Source organism: Schistocerca americana, chromosome 3 (genome assembly GCF_021461395.2).
Source record: "Schistocerca americana isolate TAMUIC-IGC-003095 chromosome 3, iqSchAmer2.1, whole genome shotgun sequence".
Lineage (NCBI taxonomy): Eukaryota > Metazoa > Arthropoda > Insecta > Orthoptera > Acrididae > Schistocerca > Schistocerca americana.
In genome coordinates, this window is record NC_060121.1 from 122,070,850 (window position 1) to 122,092,968 (window position 22,119).

Below are 22,119 nucleotides of genomic sequence, written 5' to 3' on the forward strand. Positions count from 1 at the left end.
CTCCCGGACACTCCCGGTGACACACCCGGTGACACTCCGGTGACACTCCCGTGACACTCCCGTGACACTCACCGTTGACACTCCCGGTGACACTCCCGTGACACTCCCGTTGACACTCCCGGTGACACACCCGGTGTACACTCCCGGTGACACTCCCGGTGACACTCCCGGTGACACTCCCGGTGACACTCCCGTGACGCTCCCGGTGACACTCCCGGTGACACTCCGGGGTGACACTCCCGGTGACACTCCCGGTGACACTGCCCGGTGACACTCCCGGTGACACTCCCGGTGACACTCCCCGGTGACACTCCCGGTGACACTCCCGGTGACACTCCCGGTGGACTCTCCGGTGACACTCCCGGTGACACTCCCGGTGTCACTCCCGGTGACACTCCCGGTGACACTCCCGGTGACACTCCCGGTGACACTCCCGGTGACACTCCCGGTGACACTCCCGGTGACACTCCCGGTGACACTCCCGGTGACACTCCCGGTGACACTCCCGGTGACACTCCCGGTGACCCGGACCCCGGTGACACTCCCGGTGACACTCCCGGTGACACTCCCGGTGACACTCCCGGTGACACTCCCGGTGACACTCCCGGTGACACTCCCGGTGACACTCCCGGTGACACTCCCGGTGACACTCCCGGTGACACTCCCGGTGACACTCCCGGTGACACTCCCGGTGACACTCCCGGTGACACTCCCGGTGACACTCCCGGTGACACTCCCGGTGACACTCCCGGTGACACTCCCGGTGACACTCCCGGTGACACTCCCGGTGACACTCCCGGTGACACTCCCGGTGACACTCCCGGTGACACTCCCGGTGACACTCCCGGTGACACTCCCGGTGACACTCCCGGTGACACTCCCGGTGACACTCCCGGTGACACTCCCGGTGACACTCCCGGTGACACTCCCGGTGACACTCCCGGTGACACTCCCGGTGACACTCCCGGTGACACTCCCGGTGACACTCCCGGTGACACTCCCGGTGACACTCCCGGTGACACTCCCGGTGACACTCCCGGTGACACTCCCGGTGACACTCCCGGTGACACTCCCGGTGACACTCCCGGTGACACTCCCGGTGACACTCCCGGTGACACTCCCGGTGACACTCCCGGTGACACTCCCGGTGACACTCCCGGTGACACTCCCGGTGACACTCCCGGTGACACTCCCGGTGACACTCCCGGTGACACTCCCGGTGACACTCCCGGTGACACTCCCGGTGACACTCCCGGTGACACTCCCGGTGACACTCCCGGTGACACTCCCGGTGACACTCCCGGTGACACTCCCGGTGACACTCCCGGTGACACTCCCGGTGACACTCCCGGTGACACTCCCGGTGACACTCCCGGTGACACTCCCGGTGACACTCCCGGTGACACTCCCGGTGACACTCCCGGTGACACTCCCGGTGACACTCCCGGTGACACTCCCGGTGACACTCCCGGTGACACTCCCGGTGACACTCCCGGTGACACTCCCGGTGACACTCCCGGTGACACTCCCGGTGACACTCCCGGTGACACTCCCGGTGACACTCCGGTGACACTCCCGGTGACACTCCCGGTGACACTCCCGGTGACACTCCCGGTGACACTCCCGGTGACACTCCCGGTGACACTCCCGGTGACACTCCCGGTGACACTCCCGGTGACACTCCCGGTGACACTCCCGGTGACACTCCCGGTGACACTCCCGGTGACACTCCCGGTGACACTCCCGGTGACACTCCCGGTGACACTCCCGGTGACACTCCCGGTGACACTCCCGGTGACACTCCCGGTGACACTCCCGGTGACACTCCCGGTGACACTCCCGGTGACACTCCCGGTGACACTCCCGGTGACACTCCCGGTGACACTCCCGGTGACACTCCCGGTGACACTCCCGGTGACACTCCCGGTGACACTCCCGGTGACACTCCCGGTGACACTCCCGGTGACACTCCCGGTGACACTCCCGGTGACACTCCCGGTGACACTCCCGGTGACACTCCCGGTGACACTCCCGGTGACACTCCCGGTGACACTCCCGGTGACACTCCCGGTGACACTCCCGGTGACACTCCCGGTGACACTCCCGGTGACACTCCCGGTGACACTCCCGGTGACACTCCCGGTGACACTCCCGGTGACACTCCCGGTGACACTCCCGGTGACACTCCCGGTGACACTCCCGGTGACACTCCCGGTGACACTCCCGGTGACACTCCCGGTGACACTCCCGGTGACACTCCCGGTGACACTCCCGGTGACACTCCCGGTGACACTCCCGGTGACACTCCCGGTGACACTCCCGGTGACACTCCCGGTGACACTCCCGGTGACACTCCCGGTGACACTCCCGGTGACACTCCCGGTGACACTCCCGGTGACACTCCCGGTGACACTCCCGGTGACACTCCCGGTGACACTCCCGGTGACACTCCCGGTGACACTCCCGGTGACACTCCCGGTGACACTCCCGGTGACACTCCCGGTGACACTCCCGGTGACACTCCCGGTGACACTCCCGGTGACACTCCCGGTGACACTCCCGGTGACACTCCCGGTGACACTCCCGGTGACACTCCCGGTGACACTCCCGGTGACACTCCCGGTGACACTCCCGGTGACACTCCCGGTGACACTCCCGGTGACACTCCCGGTGACACTCCCGGTGACACTCCCGGTGACACTCCCGGTGACACTCCCGGTGACACTCCCGGTGACACTCCCGGTGACACTCCCGGTGACACTCCCGGTGACACTCCCGGTGACACTCCCGGTGACACTCCCGGTGACACTCCCGGTGACACTCCCGGTGACACTCCCGGTGACACTCCCGGTGACACTCCCGGTGACACTCCCGGTGACACTCCCGGTGACACTCCCGGTGACACTCCCGGTGACACTCCCGGTGACACTCCCGGTGACACTCCCGGTGACACTCCCGGTGACACTCCCGGTGACACTCCCGGTGACACTCCCGGTGACACTCCCGGTGACACTCCCGGTGACACTCCCGGTGACACTCCCGGTGACACTCCCGGTGACACTCCCGGTGACACTCCCGGTGACACTCCCGGTGACACTCCCGGTGACACTCCCGGTGACACTCCCGGTGACACTCCCGGTGACACTCCCGGTGACACTCCCGGTGACACTCCCGGTGACACTCCCGGTGACACTCCCGGTGACACTCCCGGTGACACTCCCGGTGACACTCCCGGTGACACTCCCGGTGACACTCCCGGTGACACTCCCGGTGACACTCCCGGTGACACTCCCGGTGACACTCCCGGTGACACTCCCGGTGACACTCCCGGTGACACTCCCGGTGACACTCCCGGTGACACTCCCGGTGACACTCCCGGTGACACTCCCGGTGACACTCCCGGTGACACTCCCGGTGACACTCCCGGTGACACTCCCGGTGACACTCCCGGTGACACTCCCGGTGACACTCCCGGTGACACTCCCGGTGACACTCCCGGTGACACTCCCGGTGACACTCCCGGTGACACTCCCGGTGACACTCCCGGTGACACTCCCGGTGACACTCCCGGTGACACTCCCGGTGACACTCCCGGTGACACTCCCGGTGACACTCCCGGTGACACTCCCGGTGACACTCCCGGTGACACTCCCCCGGTGACACTCCCGGTGACACTCCCGGTGACACTCCCGGTGACACTCCCGGTGACACTCCCGGTGACACTCCCGGTGACACTCCCGGTGACACTCCCGGTGACACTCCCGGTGACACTCCCGGTGACACTCCCGGTGACACTCCCGGTGACACTCCCGGTGACACTCCCGGTGACACTCCCGGTGACACTCCCGGTGACACTCCCGGTGACACTCCCGGTGACACTCCCGGTGACACTCCCGGTGACACTCCCGGTGACACTCCCGGTGACACTCCCGGTGACACTCCCGGTGACACTCCCGGTGACACTCCCGGTGACACTCCCGGTGACACTCCCGGTGACACTCCCGGTGACACTCCCGGTGACACTCCCGGTGACACTCCCGGTGACACTCCCGGTGACACTCCCGGTGACACTCCCGGTGACACTCCCGGTGACACTCCCGGTGACACTCCCGGTGACACTCCCGGTGACACTCCCGGTGACACTCCCGGTGACACTCCCGGTGACACTCCCGGTGACACTCCCGGTGACACTCCCGGTGACACTCCCGGTGACACTCCCGGTGACACTCCCGGTGACACTCCCGGTGACACTCCCGGTGACACTCCCGGTGACACTCCCGGTGACACTCCCGGTGACACTCCCGGTGACACTCCCGGTGACACTCCCGGTGACACTCCCGGTGACACTCCCGGTGACACTCCCGGTGACACTCCCGGTGACACTCCCGGTGACACTCCCGGTGACACTCCCGGTGACACTCCCGGTGACACTCCCGGTGACACTCCCGGTGACACTCCCGGTGACACTCCCGGTGACACTCCCGGTGACACTCCCGGTGACACTCCCGGTGACACTCCCGGTGACACTCCGGTGACACTCCCGGTGACACTCCCGGTGACACTCCCGGTGACACTCCCGGTGACACTCCCGGTGACACTCCCGGTGACACTCCCGGTGACACTCCCGGTGACACTCCCGGTGACACTCCCGGTGACACTCCCGGTGACACTCCCGGTGACACTCCCGGTGACACTCCCGGTGACACTCCCGGTGACACTCCCGGTGACACTCCCGGTGACACTCCCGGTGACACTCCCGGTGACACTCCCGGTGACACTCCCGGTGACACTCCCGGTGACACTCCCGGTGACACTCCCGGTGACACTCCCGGTGACACTCCCGGTGACACTCCCGGTGACACTCCCGGTGACACTCCCGGTGACACTCCCGGTGACACTCCCGGTGACACTCCCGGTGACACTCCCGGTGACACTCCCGGTGACACTCCCGGTGACACTCCCGGTGACACTCCCGGTGACACTCCCGGTGACACTCCCGGTGACACTCCCGGTGACACTCCCGGTGACACTCCCGGTGACACTCCCGGTGACACTCCCGGTGACACTCCCGGTGACACTCCCGGTGACACTCCCGGTGACACTCCCGGTGACACTCCCGGTGACACTCCCGGTGACACTCCCGGTGACACTCCCGGTGACACTCCCGGTGACACTCCCGGTGACACTCCCGGTGACACTCCCGGTGACACTCCCGGTGACACTCCCGGTGACACTCCCGGTGACACTCCCGGTGACACTCCCGGTGACACTCCCGGTGACACTCCCGGTGACACTCCCGGTGACACTCCCGGTGACACTCCCGGTGACACTCCCGGTGACACTCCCGGTGACACTCCCGGTGACACTCCCGGTGACACTCCCGGTGACACTCCCGGTGACACTCCCGGTGACACTCCCGGTGACACTCCCGGTGACACTCCCGGTGACACTCCCGGTGACACTCCCGGTGACACTCCCGGTGACACTCCCGGTGACACTCCCGGTGACACTCCCGGTGACACTCCCGGTGACACTCCCGGTGACACTCCCGGTGACACTCCCGGTGACACTCCCGGTGACACTCCCGGTGACACTCCCGGTGACACTCCCGGTGACACTCCCGGTGACACTCCCGGTGACACTCCCGGTGACACTCCCGGTGACACTCCCGGTGACACTCCCGGTGACACTCCCGGTGACACTCCCGGTGACACTCCCGGTGACACTCCCGGTGACACTCCCGGTGACACTCCCGGTGACACTCCCGGTGACACTCCCGGTGACACTCCCGGTGACACTCCCGGTGACACTCCCGGTGACACTCCCGGTGACACTCCCGGTGACACTCCCGGTGACACTCCCGGTGACACTCCCGGTGACACTCCCGGTGACACTCCCGGTGACACTCCCGGTGACACTCCCGGTGACACTCCCGGTGACACTCCCGGTGACACTCCCGGTGACACTCCCGGTGACACTCCCGGTGACACTCCCGGTGACACTCCCGGTGACACTCCCGGTGACACTCCCGGTGACACTCCCGGTGACACTCCCGGTGACACTCCCGGTGACACTCCCGGTGACACTCCCGGTGACACTCCCGGTGACACTCCCGGTGACACTCCCGGTGACACTCCCGGTGACACTCCCGGTGACACTCCCGGTGACACTCCCGGTGACACTCCCGGTGACACTCCCGGTGACACTCCCGGTGACACTCCCGGTGACACTCCCGGTGACACTCCCGGTGACACTCCCGGTGACACTCCCGGTGACACTCCCGGTGACACTCCCGGTGACACTCCCGGTGACACTCCCGGTGACACTCCCGGTGACACTCCCGGTGACACTCCCGGTGACACTCCCGGTGACACTCCCGGTGACACTCCCGGTGACACTCCCGGTGACACTCCCGGTGACACTCCCGGTGACACTCCCGGTGACACTCCCGGTGACACTCCCGGTGACACTCCCGGTGACACTCCCGGTGACACTCCCGGTGACACTCCCGGTGACACTCCCGGTGACACTCCATAGAAGAAAATTCCTTTGTCGTTTTCTCGAGGGCACAACTGACAACGCCACTTTCTGACACACGGCTCTGGACTCTCTACGTTTTCGTCTCCACCTCTATTTTTTTTGCAACAACTTGCTGCAACTCCCTTGTATGATAGCATGTTTCATGTCTATTCATATGCTCTTTGATAAGTGGCATGCCTAATGCAGTCTAAAATTTCCTTCTTGGCACCTACTGTGCTGTTGAATTAGGCTTGCAGTATCACACAATAGCACTGTTTACAGCAGCAATGACCTATGGCTATTTTCTTCGTAATATTGGACATCTCCTTGTTCATGTCGAAGTGGTGTATGTACCACACAGCTGGTCAAGGCTATCTGGCCCACCCTTTGTCTCTTTGGAAAAACTACAATGATAATCAACTACAGAGTCTGTTATCTTATGGTAGTGATGCATGCTGGACAATAAAATAACTGCTTTGTTGTTGTTCTTCGGAACATGTGAACGAAGTGTGAGGTCTGCATTATGTCCAAAGAGTAGATCCAATTTGTCTAGGCCCTCTAGTTTTGAATTTCAGGTTTGTTGGCTGTCACTGTTCCCAGGATAGTGAGCTGTGTTTTCTATTTCTCAGAAAGTTCAATGGAGGTGAACTAATTGTCGACAGTCACATTACGATTTGTCCCTTGCATGGGTTCAATTATTCACAGCACTGTTTCAAGTTCGCAGAAATATGTCAGTGCCAACGCACTTTCTGAACCAATATAAATGAAAGCGTTATTGATATAAAAGTCCCTGGAATCTGCGAGGCATAGAACTTTTATTCCACATTTATTAGGTGTTTTAGGCATGTGCATTTTAAAAGGGCATCGTCGCCGAAATGGTACCAGCATTTCGTCAACGGTCACAAAGCTTCCAACAACAAAATACTGAATACAATTATGGATGAATGCATCCCAAATTTCACGAATAGGAGCAAGTTTATTTCTCTCCCTTCGCTCTACTCGTGTCTGGGTACAGTGAAACGGCAAGGCTGCAAGAATGAACAAAAATCTCTTGACACTCATAGTGGCCCAGAAGATCTCTCTACCTGTACTATCTGAAGCAAAAAGACTAGAAACATCTTTCGTTTCCTAATTTCAATACACCTGCCAAGTATAACAGACCTAAAACTGCTTTGATTACAATCATAGAGAATACCAAAACCGCCATCGCCATCTGTTGCCTAGATATAGAGGTACGTGTAGAAAAAAAGTCCTGGGGTCTGTGAGACCCCACTAGACCAGTTAAGGGTTAAGTCTTCTTGATCTGTAGTAAGTTTTGAGCATTGTTAGATTAGCTTTTGATGTTTCCACGTTCTGATGTTTAGAGTTCAGGTGGGTTTTAATCTTATTGGTCTGCAACGACAATCTGATCTGTAATTGTTAAGCCTGAAGTCCATGCCAGTCGAAAAAGCTTGTACCTGTTATTCTGCAGTATCGAAGTAGCATTCGATGTCTATTAGTAAATCTCCTATGTTTGGACATTTCACTACTCTTCAGGAAAAGCTAGTGAGTAATTGTCCATCGTTGTCCTGAGTGCTCATCATATTTTGGGTGAAATATTTGTGTGTCTTTGGGCATAGTTTTATTGTGCCTCCTGACCTGTAAGTGAGGAAGATTTTGTCTTATTCGTTGTCTGAAAATAGTCAAAAAATTTGGCCTCGCCTTAGTGAAACGGAACTGATAGGAGCTTTCCAACGCTTATGGTTTGTGACGTGCTTAAGATCTGGGTGTGATTACGTTTTTGTGAAGATTTTCGGACACAATCAGTTGTTTTATTACGCAAATGTATGATTGTCATTTATGTTACGGGGAAGGCAGAAGGATGTCAGTTATTGCACAATGTACACAACATCCTTTACATTGAATTTCATGCAGCATTTGTGAGGAGAAGAGTTTATTTTACTTTTTGAAGAGTGGTGGAGTTCGTTGCTGCGCTGAGTAAATAGATCGTGACGTCGTCTCAGGCAGCGGAAACGTCCCACATTCATCTTCACTGCTATTTATTAGCATTCAGGCACTTCTGCTTATTGTCACCGGAAGGTGAATGAAAATCTCAAGAGGATATTCGTCCAACTTTCTCAATGTTCATCTGCCTTTTCGACTATTTGGAGGCAGAGGAGCGCTACGGTAAGACTCAATTTCTTTCTCGTCTTGTTCAATGACACCATAGTCTGTCTTTTTGAAACTATTGTCTGTATTTTTAAGAAGTCGGAAGAGATAACGAAATTCATTATTGAAGATCAAATCAGTAATTGCGAAAAGAAGTAAGGTGCGACAGCGCGGTCGGTGAGAGAAATAATCGTTCTATTAGAACTGCTATAGTTTGACCTGTTTTAGTAAAAGACCAGAAAGCTGTTCTTGGGGAAAGTTAACAGTCCAGATTAGTCAAGGCTAACGCTCGGTAACTGGAATTACCGTAAAAGAGACAAGATGAACGAAAGAACAGCTGCTCAAGAAGTCGCAATCCAGATTAAAGAGCATACTGAAATGCACGATGCTACACATGATAGAGACGAGGTGGTTTCTGTGCCTGTCATCTGGTTAACCTGCACTTTATGCTCACCAGAGGATACAGTTAACGAAGCAAATTACGGAGCACATTGAACTGCAGGATGTTACTGACGATCTAGAGAAGACTGAACGTTCTTCAGGTGCAGAAATAGACAGGTTACCGAGAAATTAGAAGATGTAGCTCCCTTTGTGTTTATTAATAACTTACTTCTGATAAGACAGCAATGCCAGTTCTAGCACATGTAACTATCATCACATGTGGTGACGTGTTACACATCTGGCGTCAGTCACCTACCTGCCCTCCTTGGAGCCCCCTCTCCCACGGGAAACCACCGGGAAACCACCGGGAAACGGTCGAGGTCCCACAGGGGGATCACCCAGGCAATTGTGCTACTCATATTCTAGGATCAAGCTGCTGCTGCTCCTCCTGATCCCCTCCGTCGTCATCCCCCTCACCCCAAGCCCTCTTTCTGGACCGATGGGGATCATGCAGCTCTCTGCTACCCCCCTCCTCCGCCTCCCCAGTCGTCTTTTATAACGACCTCTTGTGGGAGGGGGTGTCAGTTTGGAGCTGGGCGACATACACATTTTCTCCCTATTTTTTAATACAAATATTAAGAGACACCAGCAGACACCACACTGATTGTGTGAAATGTGTGTACAGTTCAGGAGAATGCGGAAAAAATATCTCACTTTCCCCATTTTATAACTGGAGGAACTGTTTGTTTATAACAGCCTACCACCTCTCACTAAGCTTCAAATTACGTCACATGATGGCTGGTGCCACGTAATATTAAACTCTGACAAGACTACACCCAGGCTGATACGTAAGCACTCATCCGTCACCCGTTTCATGTATCTTTACCGGATTTTTCACAGTTTTAAATATTTTGTACAATTATGCAGGACTGTTCCCGACATCGCGTCGACGTTATGATCCAATGCAGTATGTGGCGGAATTAGATTTCACTGATACTGAAACACGCCTTCCAACGCCATCTTTTATAACTGGGCACATAAATGGGCACAACAGGCATAGAAAATTGTTTTTAATAACGAATTACGTCACATGAGAACTATTTGTTGATAACAAATTAATATTTCGAGGGACCAGCAGAAGCCACTACCGATTTTTAACCAAAGATGCTGTGTAAGAAATACACAATATAGTAATGTTGTGTGGTAACGTCATAATAAAATTCTGATCCCTCCAGCCGAAGACACTGTATTCGCAGCGCAGCACAACAAAAATACTTCTCTAGAGAGTCGTTCAGTGTTCGCAACAACCGCATCGAAAATCATGTGGCCTGCAGGGTACACCGCCCGCCTCAGACTGACGTGGGCGTACGTAGGCGGGGACGCCGATGGAGGGGGGGTAAGTTGGTACGGTACGGAACTTCTCGTACGATTGTGGCCACCAGGTCGCGAACGAGAGTTCTCCACATTGCGGCCGACCATCTGCCCAGTAGTGGTCGGCCGCTGTGGCGGATCGGTTCTAGGCACTTCGGTCCGAAAGCACGCTGCTGCTATGGTCGCAGGTTCGAATCCTGCCTCGGGCATGGATGTGTGTGCTGTCCTTAGAACTACGTAAACCTAAGTCTAGTGGACTGATGATCTCAGATGTTAAATCCCTTAGTGCTTAGTGCTTAGTGCAATTTCAACCCAGTAGTGGCAAAGATATTTGCACAACATATGTGTAATCACCTCCAGTATGGTAGCTGTCACAAACGATGCTCAGTCATTCAACGGAGGTCATCGCGCTACAGAAGAACCTGTCGCAACTCGCGGACGTCTTTGCAGAGAAACGCTCTCTCTCTCTCTCTCTCTCTCTCTCTCTCTCTCTCTCTCTCTCTCTCTCTCTCTCTCTCTCTGGACATCCAAGACAACTGTCGTAACTCAGACAGCTATATGCTCAGCAGATAACCGATGCTAACAATTTAAGGGCCAAGAGCATCTCTAACCACCACACTTTGTTGCACCAGTCCTGCTGATGAAAGAGACATACCCCCCATTAGACGTGAACCATACCGTTAAGTCGGGGAAAATGTTACCGAACAAACATAGTCGTAGGACCAGATCTGCCAGGTGTAACTGTCGCAGTATTATAGTGCAGCCTTATTGCAACTCTCGCAAATGGACGCGGAAGCAGTCAGGAGTGTGTGCGACGCCGCCACATGCAAACGAGTCAGATGTGCTCAATGTGAAGCGAACCACTTCGTTTAACCATTAACATTTGTGATTATTAAAGAGTTTCCATCCTAAAATTAATTTTTCCATGCCTTGCAATGTGAAAGCTATTAGTGACAGACGGAAAATGGATAGGACATTTTAGTGGGAAATGCGATGCAATTTAGTTTTACATCGGGAAACATTTTCGCTAGAAGTTGCGGTGTGTGTTATTCGAGAAAAACAAAGTGACATTCAACAGCCCGGCCCGGCCCACCCCCCATGCTCAAACCCCACCTGTGACGACTTTCAGTGTGTTGTTCGTGACACACCCTGCTGCCAATGTAGCAAATTTCGCTACTACAAGAATTTTGCCCGATCGACCTTATTCGGTCGTCCTTGACTGGGCTGTACTGTATATCGGCGTCACCTAGCTGCTCAAACCTCGGCTGACAGAAATCACTGTTTACACTCTCGCGGATGTTTCAGTCATCTACAAATCTGGTATTCGTATTCTAAACGAAAGTATTCATTGTAATTGCGAAAGAATATTGCAGGCTTCAGTTTCACAAAGCGCCGACGTCCACACAGATAATGCGATCCCATTAACAGGAATTTGGTGTACTTTTAATTGTAACTAAACATGTGGAACGTAACTTACATTTCAGCCAGAATAATCTGCACTTTTTCTCTGGCACCCCACGGGCTCCACTCCTGTGCCGCCTCCCCCTCCCCCACTAGAGCGCGCCCCGCTAAGCACAACAGCGCAGGCGCAGCGCTCGTCCGTCTCCGCACTACGAGATGGCGCTGCCTTAGAGACGGACCAAATTCTGCTTCCGTCGATCCACATATTAATATGTAACGCAGCCAATGAGAGTGCTGCAAACGTAGAACCTTTTCTCCTTGCGGACCACACTCACGCAGTGATACCTGGACGCGCGAGGTATTATAACGAGTGTACAGACCTCCGATTAGTCAGTCTGCATTAGTCTTTAGTCAAGTTTCAGTCTAGTAAGATTGTTCATTTATCTTCATGGCTATGGACAGGAATATGGTAGACACTTTGTCAAGTATCAGAGATATGTGAGAATAAGATTGCAGTTCCTTTGGTCTTGGTACGTTAGATTGTCAATTGTAATGCATTTATGACAATTGGTTTTCTGATGACAAGCTGTTCTTTTCGTTAGTTCAAGGTACGGGTACACGTTTCATTGTTAGCAGCAGCTTTGGGCAGCATTATCACTTTATATTGGAATATTATTTCACACATTTTTAGGACAAAGATAAAGCGACGACCAGCAGGAAATTTAAAAGTGGTGTATCGTAACTCTCATGACAAGACGTCACAGCTTGGTTTAGTGTTTAGGATTTAAAGTACTGAAATAGCAAAACGTTTTAATTATTTTGCGTAGATTCTGAGACCGAGAGGTGTCACTCTTAAAGACCAACCTCACAGAAGAAGAAGAATCGCATGTTCTTGCTTCGCCTTCCTATTCAGTCTAAATGTCGCTGTTACTAGATGGACTGTTATCCAATTGGGCTAAGAAATGGAAGTCGAGCACATAAAGGTCGCCTCTTCAGGCTTGCGGGAGAGACACGACATTGTCCACAAGAACGCATTATACCTACGTCATTAAGTACACTCTATGGTGTCGTCAGCTACGATGCCACAGCGTAGGTGCGCTCTGCTAGGTTGGCACTACGACAGACACCGACGACAGCGCACTCTAGCCGGAGCGGGAGAGATCTACGAGCTCCGCTCCAGATTCTGCCCATTTGATCAAGAGGAGACGGCCGGGACACTTCGCACCTCATTGAAAATATATGTATTCTTCTTGCTGAAGTGAAGGTGATTTAAATTCATACTGCAGTACCGACGGGTATTACCTTTTCACGCTCCTACCCACGCACCGCCTTCCAGGTGGGATACAAAAGTGGCGACGAGGCTACTTTTTTCCATCTCCTAGCATTTCCTATTTTTGCTCGGTACTGCTTTCTTATCGTGCTAGCCTCAGTACAGAACTTTCATTTGTGTAAACCAAGGCTTCGTCACAGGAACAGGCTTCGCTGTCCGATCTTGTACGTTTTTAGGCTCAGCAAATGACGCTGCTGCTTGCTGCCATAAATGGACTGGCCACACTACAAACTGCAGCTACTTCGGCGCCTCCGACGCCACCGCCTGTACCGACGGCGCCGCCATTTCGTGCCTTTGGTCGTGACGTTGAACGCTGGCCAGAATACATCGCCCAGCTCGAGGCACACTTCGCACCATACAACATACCACATACCAGGTACAGAGCGGCTTGCTTTTTCTCATTGCCAACGCGGGTGTTGTGTTGTACCGTGTGCTCGTGAAGCTGTTTCCCACCACCCGCCCAGAAACTTACGATGAAGTGATTGAAGCTTTGAGCTCCCACTTCCGTGACAGTGTAAGTTTTAATGTGGTAGCTGCACACTACAAATTCCTTCGCCTCTAGGTGGCCCTACTCAGTCCAGTAAATTTTGATTAGCGGACCTTCAGGGACTAACCTCTGATTGTGACTAATTGCTCATGTGGACGCTCATAAGCGGATATAATGATTAGAGACGCTAATGCGCAGAATCTGGCTGATCACCGCATCCGCGAACAAGTCCTCAGTTTAAAAAGCCGTCTTTGCAGGAAGCAGTGGACATGCTGACCAGATACATTAGACATGGCTACCTCCGCTTTCGACGTGACCCCGGGTGCCGGGTGTGGGTGTGTGTGTGTGTGTGTGTGTGTGTGTGTGTGTGTGTGTGTGTGTGTGTGTACTGTCAGCGCCAGCACTGCCAGCCACGCCGCGCTGCTCGCGCGCACCTAAACAGGTTTCACGCCTAGCACCTGCTCAGAAACTGAAATCATGTCCGAAATGCTTTCGTGCCCACCCAGGGGACAGTTGCCCATCCTGTCAAGCACAGTGTTATTTTTGTAGTAGGAAGGCCGTGTGCAAGTTGTGTGCAGTAAGAGAAACACGAATTCACAACTTGTCTCCCGTTCGCGTGGGCGTCACCGCAACGGAAACCGCCACGATCATGATTCACATCAGCCTATGGACGTCAATGCCTCTTATTCAAAGCCTTCTGCTTCACGGTGCATCAACGGCTCGTCGTGAGGATCAAGTTTTGCCAGACACTTCCTCTCGCATTCAGCGCGATGCGAGGAAACACTGTTACTTTGCACATTTGTGGACCTTCTGTTCGCCTGCAGCTGGACACTGGTGCGTCTGTTGCTTTACTGAACAGATCGACGTATGACTTGCATGCTTGCTTGCTTGCTTCGCGCCCCCGCCCCCCCCCCCCCCCCCCCCCCCTTCGTCGTTCACATTCCACACTGCAAGCCACGTATGGTGCAACAACCCGTGCAGTCAAACTACACACGCCGAGCACTGAGATTTCTTGTCCAGTAAATGCAGTGTCTTTCCATGTACTCCGCTCTAGTGATGCTATGAACATATTTGGCATGGACGCATTTGAACTTTTTGGCCTCGCAATTCGGGACAATGTACTTTGTCTGCATGGTCTCTAGCGTTGATGCAGTGTTGCGCCCTATGCGATGATTTTGCTGAACTCTTTTCTGATGGCCTTGGTTGTGCCACGGACTTTGCAGCGCATGTTGTAGTTACGGGCAATGCCGTGCCTGTTTTCCGGCGCGCACACACTGCGCGACGCCGTAGCTGCTGAACTTACGCATTTGCAAGACAGGCGAAGCAGAAACGGGTTCGATGACTCCACTATATTGTGTGTGAAGAAACCAAAGGTCGTCTTCGTATCTGTGCTGATTAAGTCTACAGTAAATCCCCAGACAGTGGTAGCTACGTTTCCCTTACCGCGTCCTGAAGACATTTTTTATAAGCTTGGTGCGGGAAAATTCTTTTCCACGATTGATTTGCGGGACGCATACTTTCAGATTCCGCTCGGCGAACAGTCGCAGCGCTATTTTGTGATCAACACCCACCTTGGATTGTTCAAGTTTCGCCGACTTCCGCTCGGTTGTGCTCCGCCTCCTGCTATTTTTCAGTCTTATTTGCAGCTGTTGTGTGCCGCTGTCCCTGGTTGTGCCAATTATCTGGACGATGTAGTTGTATCAGATCGCATCCCTGACGAACATTTGCAGAATTTGCGTGCCTTATTTACTGTACTTCTACAGGCAGGGTTGAAGTGCAACAGAGACAAGTCCAAATTTTTTTCACACTGAGATTCAGTATTTAGGATATATGATCAATGTACAGGGTATCCACCCCTCGCCGTCACATCTCAGTGCGATTAGAGACTTGCCAACACCCAGGAACCTGAAAGAACTTCAGTCTGAGTTGGGCAAAATTACACGTTATATTCGGTTTATACTAAATGCAGTGCAGATTACAGCGCCTTCGGCGTAAGAACGTCCCTTTTGTTTGGTCTTCGGGATGTGGCGCTGCTTTCCACAAGCTCAAATCTGCTTTTTTTTGAGTGATCGCTGTTTGATTCCTTTCGATCCCTCCAAACCAGTTGTTTAGGCTGTCGATGCATCTTCGCACGGCATCGGAGCGGTTCTCTTGTATCGCACTAATTCTGTCGATTGCCCGATCGCTTTTGCGTATAAGTTGCTCAATTCTGCCCAGCAAAAATTCTCAAATCGAGAAAGAAGCTTTAGCTATTGTCTATGGAGTAACTAAGTTTCATGATTTTTTTTGTATGGTCGTAAGTTCTATTTGGTCACAGACCATAAGCCTCTGACGTTTCACCCGCCAAAGCCAGTTCAGGACTACACTGCCCAAAAGTTGCAACGTTGGTCCTTGCTTTTGTCTAACTACAATTACGAAATTTTGTTTCGGCCTGCCTATAGGTCCTGACGAAGTGTTTGATTCTTCCGAATTGTGCTGCATGTTTACCGGAAAACCATCAGCTAATTCCTTATCTTGTGAATTGGTAGATTTTCGTCGCATTGCTACCGTGACAGCTGCCGATGCTTCTTTGCTGATTCTTTTGCAGTATATTCGTACTCAATGGCCTCACCCTGTTACGCAGATTCGAGATCCCCTTGTACGGCGTTACTTTGCGCAACGTGACAACTTTTCTGTACACCACGGTGTTATCTTGTTACGAACTGAATGATCAGTCGCGTGTGGCTGTACCTGGTTCGTTACAGTCTGAAATCCTCCGATTGCTGCACTCTGGTCATTGGGGTACAGTGCAGACGAAGCAATTAGCGCGTCGTCACTGCACTTGGGTCGGCATTAATAAACACATTGAGAATTTCCAGAATGAGATTTTCACGCTGCAGCGGAGTGTGCGCTGATATGAAACTTCCTGGCGGATTAAAACTGTGTGCCCGACCGAGACTCGAACTCGGGACCTTTGCCTTCCGCGGGCAAGTGCTCTACCATCCGAGCTACCGAAGCACGACTCTCGCCCGGTCCTCACAGCTTTACTTCTGCCAGGAGAGCAGGAGAGCTTCTGTAAAGTTTGGAAGGTAGGAGACGAGATACTGGCAGAAGTAAGCTGTGAGGACCGGGCGTGAATCGTGCTTCGGTAGCTCAGATGGTAGAGCACTTGCCCGCGAAAGGCAAAGGTCCCGAGTTCGAGTCTCGGTGGGGCACACAGTTTTAATCTGCCAGGAAGTTTCACATTGAGAATTTGCTTGCTAATTGTAACTCTTGCGCCGAGCATCAATCTACTCCCCGACAGCGCTTCTTTGCGTGGCGTACTCCTACTGCACCTTGGCAGCGCGTTCATATTGATTTTGCGGGTCCTTTTTATTGATGCGTACAGCACCTTTCCTTTTGCTGTACCTATGTCTGCTTCTACATCCGCCAGTACTATTGGGGCTTTGACATCTATTGGGGGCCTTCTTGAAGTTATCGTCTCCGACAATGAGGACACGAGTTGGGGGCCAGAGTTCGAAGCTTTCTGTGCTGCTAATGGTATTCGCCATCTGACCTCAGCCCCGTTCTACCCCCAGTGGAACGGCGAGGCTGAACGCTTTGTGCGTACGTTTAAGTCGCAGATGAGCAAGTTGCGTGCAACGCACTCTCGCGAGCGCACGCACGCTCTGGACTTTCCTTGCTTCCTATCTCTCTCAGCCACGCGGCACCCGTTCCCCAGCGGAATCGGTACATGGCCACGGCCATCTGTCGCTCCTGCAGCTACTGCACCTGCCGCCACGCGCTCCCCCTGCTCCGCCCCGTTCTGGCTTGGCATCACACGATATGGTGTTCTATCGCGTTTTCTCTGGCAGACCGCGCTGGCGCGTTCTTCGCCAGCGTGGCCATGCCTTATTTGTCATTTCTGGTCCCTCCGGCACTGTCAAGCGACACCGGAACCAGATCCGTTTGTGCCGTTCTCGGGTTTTCTGCTGCTGGAAACCAGCAGCAACGGGAGCAAAACTCAAAAAGTAGGGGAAACCAAAAACAGAAGGAAAGCTTAAAAACCACTATAGAAGGGGGTTGTTTGTCCCCAAAAAGAGCTTCAAATGACAGACGTCATCTCACTGGCACTAATAAACTCGACACGCGCTCAGCCTATCGCGTTCTCATCTGCTAAAATTGACGACACATCAGGCGACAGCTAACTGAGTCAAATAGGGGCACTCTAGTAAAAGGTGTCTTACCGTCCACAGCTGAGAGCAGTGGGGACAGAGTGGGGGAGGATCGCCACTTAAAAGATGTCGATGGCTAAAAAGACAGTGCCCTATCTGGAGTCTAGTTAAAATTATCTCCTCCCGACGACACGCTCGGGAGGAAGAGGTCCAAGCACAGGGAAGAGCTTTCACGTCCCGCAATTTATTATTGGGAACAGCAACACGACGAATAAAACACTCCGTAGATCGGTGAAGGGAATCATGCGAATACCAGGCTGAAGAAGAGAGACTGCAGCCTTTAACCTATATCCGCCGCCTCATTTCCACTGACAATGTTGAGTGTTTATGGAAAAAGTTCAAGGTAATCGTAAAATGCGTTTTAGACAGGTACGTGCCGAGCAAAACTGTGAGGAACGGGAAAAACCCACCGTGGTACAACAACAAAGTTAGGAAACTACTGCGAAAGCAAAGAGAGCTCCACTCCAAGTTTAAACGCAGCCAAAACCTCTCGGACAAACAGAAGCTAAACGATGTCAAAGTTAGCGTAAGGAGGGCTATGCGTGAAGCGTTCAGTGAATTCGAAAGTAAAATTCTATGTACCGACTTGACACAAAATCCTAGGAAGTTCTGGTCTTACGTTAAATCAGTAAGTGGCTCGGAACAGCATATCCAGACACTACGGGATGATGATGGCATTGAAACAGAGGATGACACGCGTAAAGCTGAAATACTAAACACCTTTTTCCAAAGCTGTTTCACAGAGGAAGACCGCACTGCAGTTCCTTCTCTAAATCCTCGCACAAACGAAAAAATGGCTGACATTGAAATAAGTGTCCAAGGAATATAAAAGCAACTGGAATCACTCAACAGAAGAAAGTCCACTGGACCTGACGGGATACCAATTCGATTCTACACAGAGTACGCGAAAGAACTTGCCCCCCTTCTAACAGCCGTGTACCGCAAGTCTCTAGAGGAACGGAGGGTTCCAAATGATTGGAAAAGAGCACAGGTAGTCCCAGTATTCAAGAAGGGTCGTCGAGCAGATGCGCAAAACTATAGACCTATATCTCTGACGTCGATCTGTTGTAGAATTTTAGAACATGTTTTTTGCTCGAGTATCATGTCGTTTTTGGAAACCCAGAATCTACTATGTAGGAATCAACATGGATTCCGGAAACAGCGATCGTGTGAGACCCAACTCGCTTTATTTGTTCATGAGACCCAGAAAATATTAGATACAGGCTCCCAGGTAGATGCTATTTTCCTTGACTTCCAGAAGGCGTTCGATACAGTTCCTCACTGTCGCCTGATAAACAAAGTAAGAGCATACGGAATATCAGACCAGCTGTGTGGCTGGATTGAAGAGTTTTTAGCAAACAGAACACAGCATGTTGTTATCAATGGAGAGACGTCTACAGACGTTAAAGTAACCTCTGGCGTGCCACAGGGGAGTGTTATGGGACCATTGCTTTTCACAATATATATAAATGACCTAGTAGATAGTGTCGGAAGTTCCATGCGGCTTTTCGCGGATGATGCTGTAGTATACAGAGAAGTTGCAGCATTAGAAAATTGTAGCGAAATGCAGGAAGATCTGCAGCGGATAGGCACTTGGTGCAGGGAGTGGCAACTGACCCTTAACATAGACAAATGTAATGTATTGCGAATACATAGAAAGAAGGATCCTTTATTGTATGATTATATGATAGTGGAACAAACACTGGTAGCAGTTACTTCTGTAAAATATCTGGGAGTATGCGTGCGGAACGATTTGAAGTGGAATGATCATATAAAATTAATTGTTGGTAAGGCGGGTACCAGGATGAGATTCATTGGGAGAGTGCTTAGAAAATGTAGTCCATCAACAAAGGAGGTGGCTTACAAAACACTCGTTCGACCTATACTTGAGTATTGCTCACCAGTGTGGGATCCGTACCAGATCGGCTTGACGGAGGAGATAGAGAAGATCCAAAGAAGAGCGGCGCGTTTCGTCACAGGGTTATTTGGTAACCGTGATAGCGTTACGGAAATGTTTAATAAACTCAAGTGGCAGACTCTGCAAGAGGCGCTCTGCATCGCGGTGTAGCTTGCTCGCCAGGTTTCGAGAGGGTGCGTTTCTGGATGAGGTATCGAATATATTGCTTCCCCCTACTTATACCTCCCGAGGAGATCACGAATGTAAAATTAGAGAGATTAGAGCGCGCACTGAGGCTTTCAGACAGTCGTTCTTCCCGCGAACCATACGCGACTGGAACAGGAAAGGGAGGTAATGACAGTGGCACGTAAAGTGTCCTCCGCCACACACCATTGGGTGGCTTGCGGAGTATAAATGTAGATGTAGATGTAGATGTAGATACCAACATGTCCTGGCTTCCAGAGGAACGAAGTTTTCAAGAAAGTTTTAGGAAAGAGAATGTAGCAGTTGACGCACTGATTCCAGTCTTACTCCTCACTGCATTGGCTATCTCATGCTGCAAAGTTATTTACACATAAATGGGAAGACATTGCTGCATGTGGCCAAGCACTATTCTGGTTGACGTAATTTGTGTGTAATATTTTCTGCAACGCCTCATTTTCTTTTGTTAAATGAAGCGAACTCTGTATCTAAAGCATTTGTCTTCTTTTGTTCATTTTTGTCTCTGTGTGCTGTAAAGCAGAACTTCTTTTTACAGTCTAGATAAGATCTGAATGTCTATGATAATTATTGATACATCTTTATTTATAATTTCAGGAGTGCCTGATGAGATAAAAAGGAGATTTTTTTAAGGGAGTACCTCGACGTTGGAGACATTACTGTTCGGAGTGGACAAAGAATGAAGGTACTTAATTCCATTTGTTGTTCTTGCTGAAGCTAGTTTGTTTACAGTTCACAATGAACTTACCATTGCAAAACATTCTGGATTAGTCCCTCATTTCAATCTACCCAAGGGAAGGTAACTATGAGACAAAGATGGAATAACCAATTTATTTAAGGGACATGTTAACAGATTTTCAATCAAATGATACATATACAAACTACTAAACTACTAAATTTCAACACAGCTTTCAAATGTAATATGACACAAATGACAGTAGGTGCAATTTCAGAGGGTTACTTTTTAAATGAAAAGATTTGACATGAGATGACTTATTACTTCTTTATTTATGCTTTACAGATTACTCACACCTGTAGCTCTGTTATGTAGCTCATCACATTAATCATCACTGTCAGAAATTCTTCAAAACGACCCTTGTAGGCGCTTGTGGGACATGTTTATAACACATGAGCTACTATCTGCCATCACAGACCACAGTCCCAAGATGGTAATGAAGATTTACCTCACTTGTGGAACATGTTTACACATCTTCCATGCACCATTCAAATCCACAAATTTCTCAGGGCTTGTCAAGTCCATGTATTTTCTTGTGGGTGCAAGACAGTTTCAGACATGTCAGAACACTTTTGTTGCTGACAGTATTTCTGTTTATTGGTGGCATTGAATTCATTTTCAGGAAGAAACCCGGCCATGATAAGAATTCTGATGTGTGTGTGTAGTAGAGCACTTTTTCACCTTGTGTAATGATGTGGAATATGACCTGAGATACGTAACCAATGTGTGGAAATATATTGTACAGAACTACTGACAGTGGATGCAGATCAGTTAAGATGTACATATATCTTTTTCACATATGCACTATTCCACTAAATGGGCACACAGTTGATGTACTGTGCTATTGACTGAAGAGTGTTTTTCTGACACTGCCCGACTAGACCACAGAGCTTGTTCAGAATGTTGTATGTGCTTTTGAGCTTTCCAGGTGTTGGTGTTAAGTGCTACTTACAAGGAAGTGTCTGTCCCAAGGTATTTTGGGTGCATGTTATGATACTCTGTCTCTCTCAAAATGGGCATCAAGGGCTTTGTGTGCCAGTCTGACAGGTGAAAACGTGCAACTTAAGTTTTGCTTACATTAGGTTGTAACCTTTTTTTGAAGTATTGGTTGAATATGGCTAGATCAGAAGATGTTGACCAGTCACCTGCATAGCCAAATTATATGGGCTGTATTGGAGAAATATCACATTCACTTAAATCAAACAAGAGAGAAGCGAGGACTGATCTGTGTGGTAAGCCATTATGCAAAACTTCTGTTCAGATGCTGTCATTCCTTGTAGTCATAGCAAATATCTTTCCAACTAATATGTTGGAAAATAGTTTCAGTGTCAATTTTCATGGAATAAGTTGTAATAATTCATGGCAGAAATCTAAAGCCAGGAAGCAGAAGCCATCAGATAATTCCAAAGATTCCTTGGCTAAAATCAAATGAGTCAC

At 51.6% G+C, this 22,119-nt stretch overlaps 1 protein-coding gene across 1 annotated transcript in view; it reads right to left on the reverse strand.

Annotated features, from left to right (window-relative positions):
- LOC124605908 (mucin-19-like) overlaps positions 1-6,677 on the reverse strand; it is a 13,199-nt gene extending 6,522 nt beyond the window's left edge. Inside the window, exons 1-4 of the mRNA XM_047137860.1 lie at positions 4,526-6,677; positions 3,648-4,478; positions 1,561-3,600; positions 73-1,513 (exon numbers count right to left, since the gene is read on the reverse strand). Of these exons, the coding sequence (XP_046993816.1) occupies positions 73-1,513; positions 1,561-3,600; positions 3,648-4,478; positions 4,526-6,677 (6,464 nt within the window). The remainder of the gene's footprint in view (positions 1-72; positions 1,514-1,560; positions 3,601-3,647; positions 4,479-4,525) is intronic.
- Positions 6,678-22,119: the final 15,442 nt, after the last annotated feature.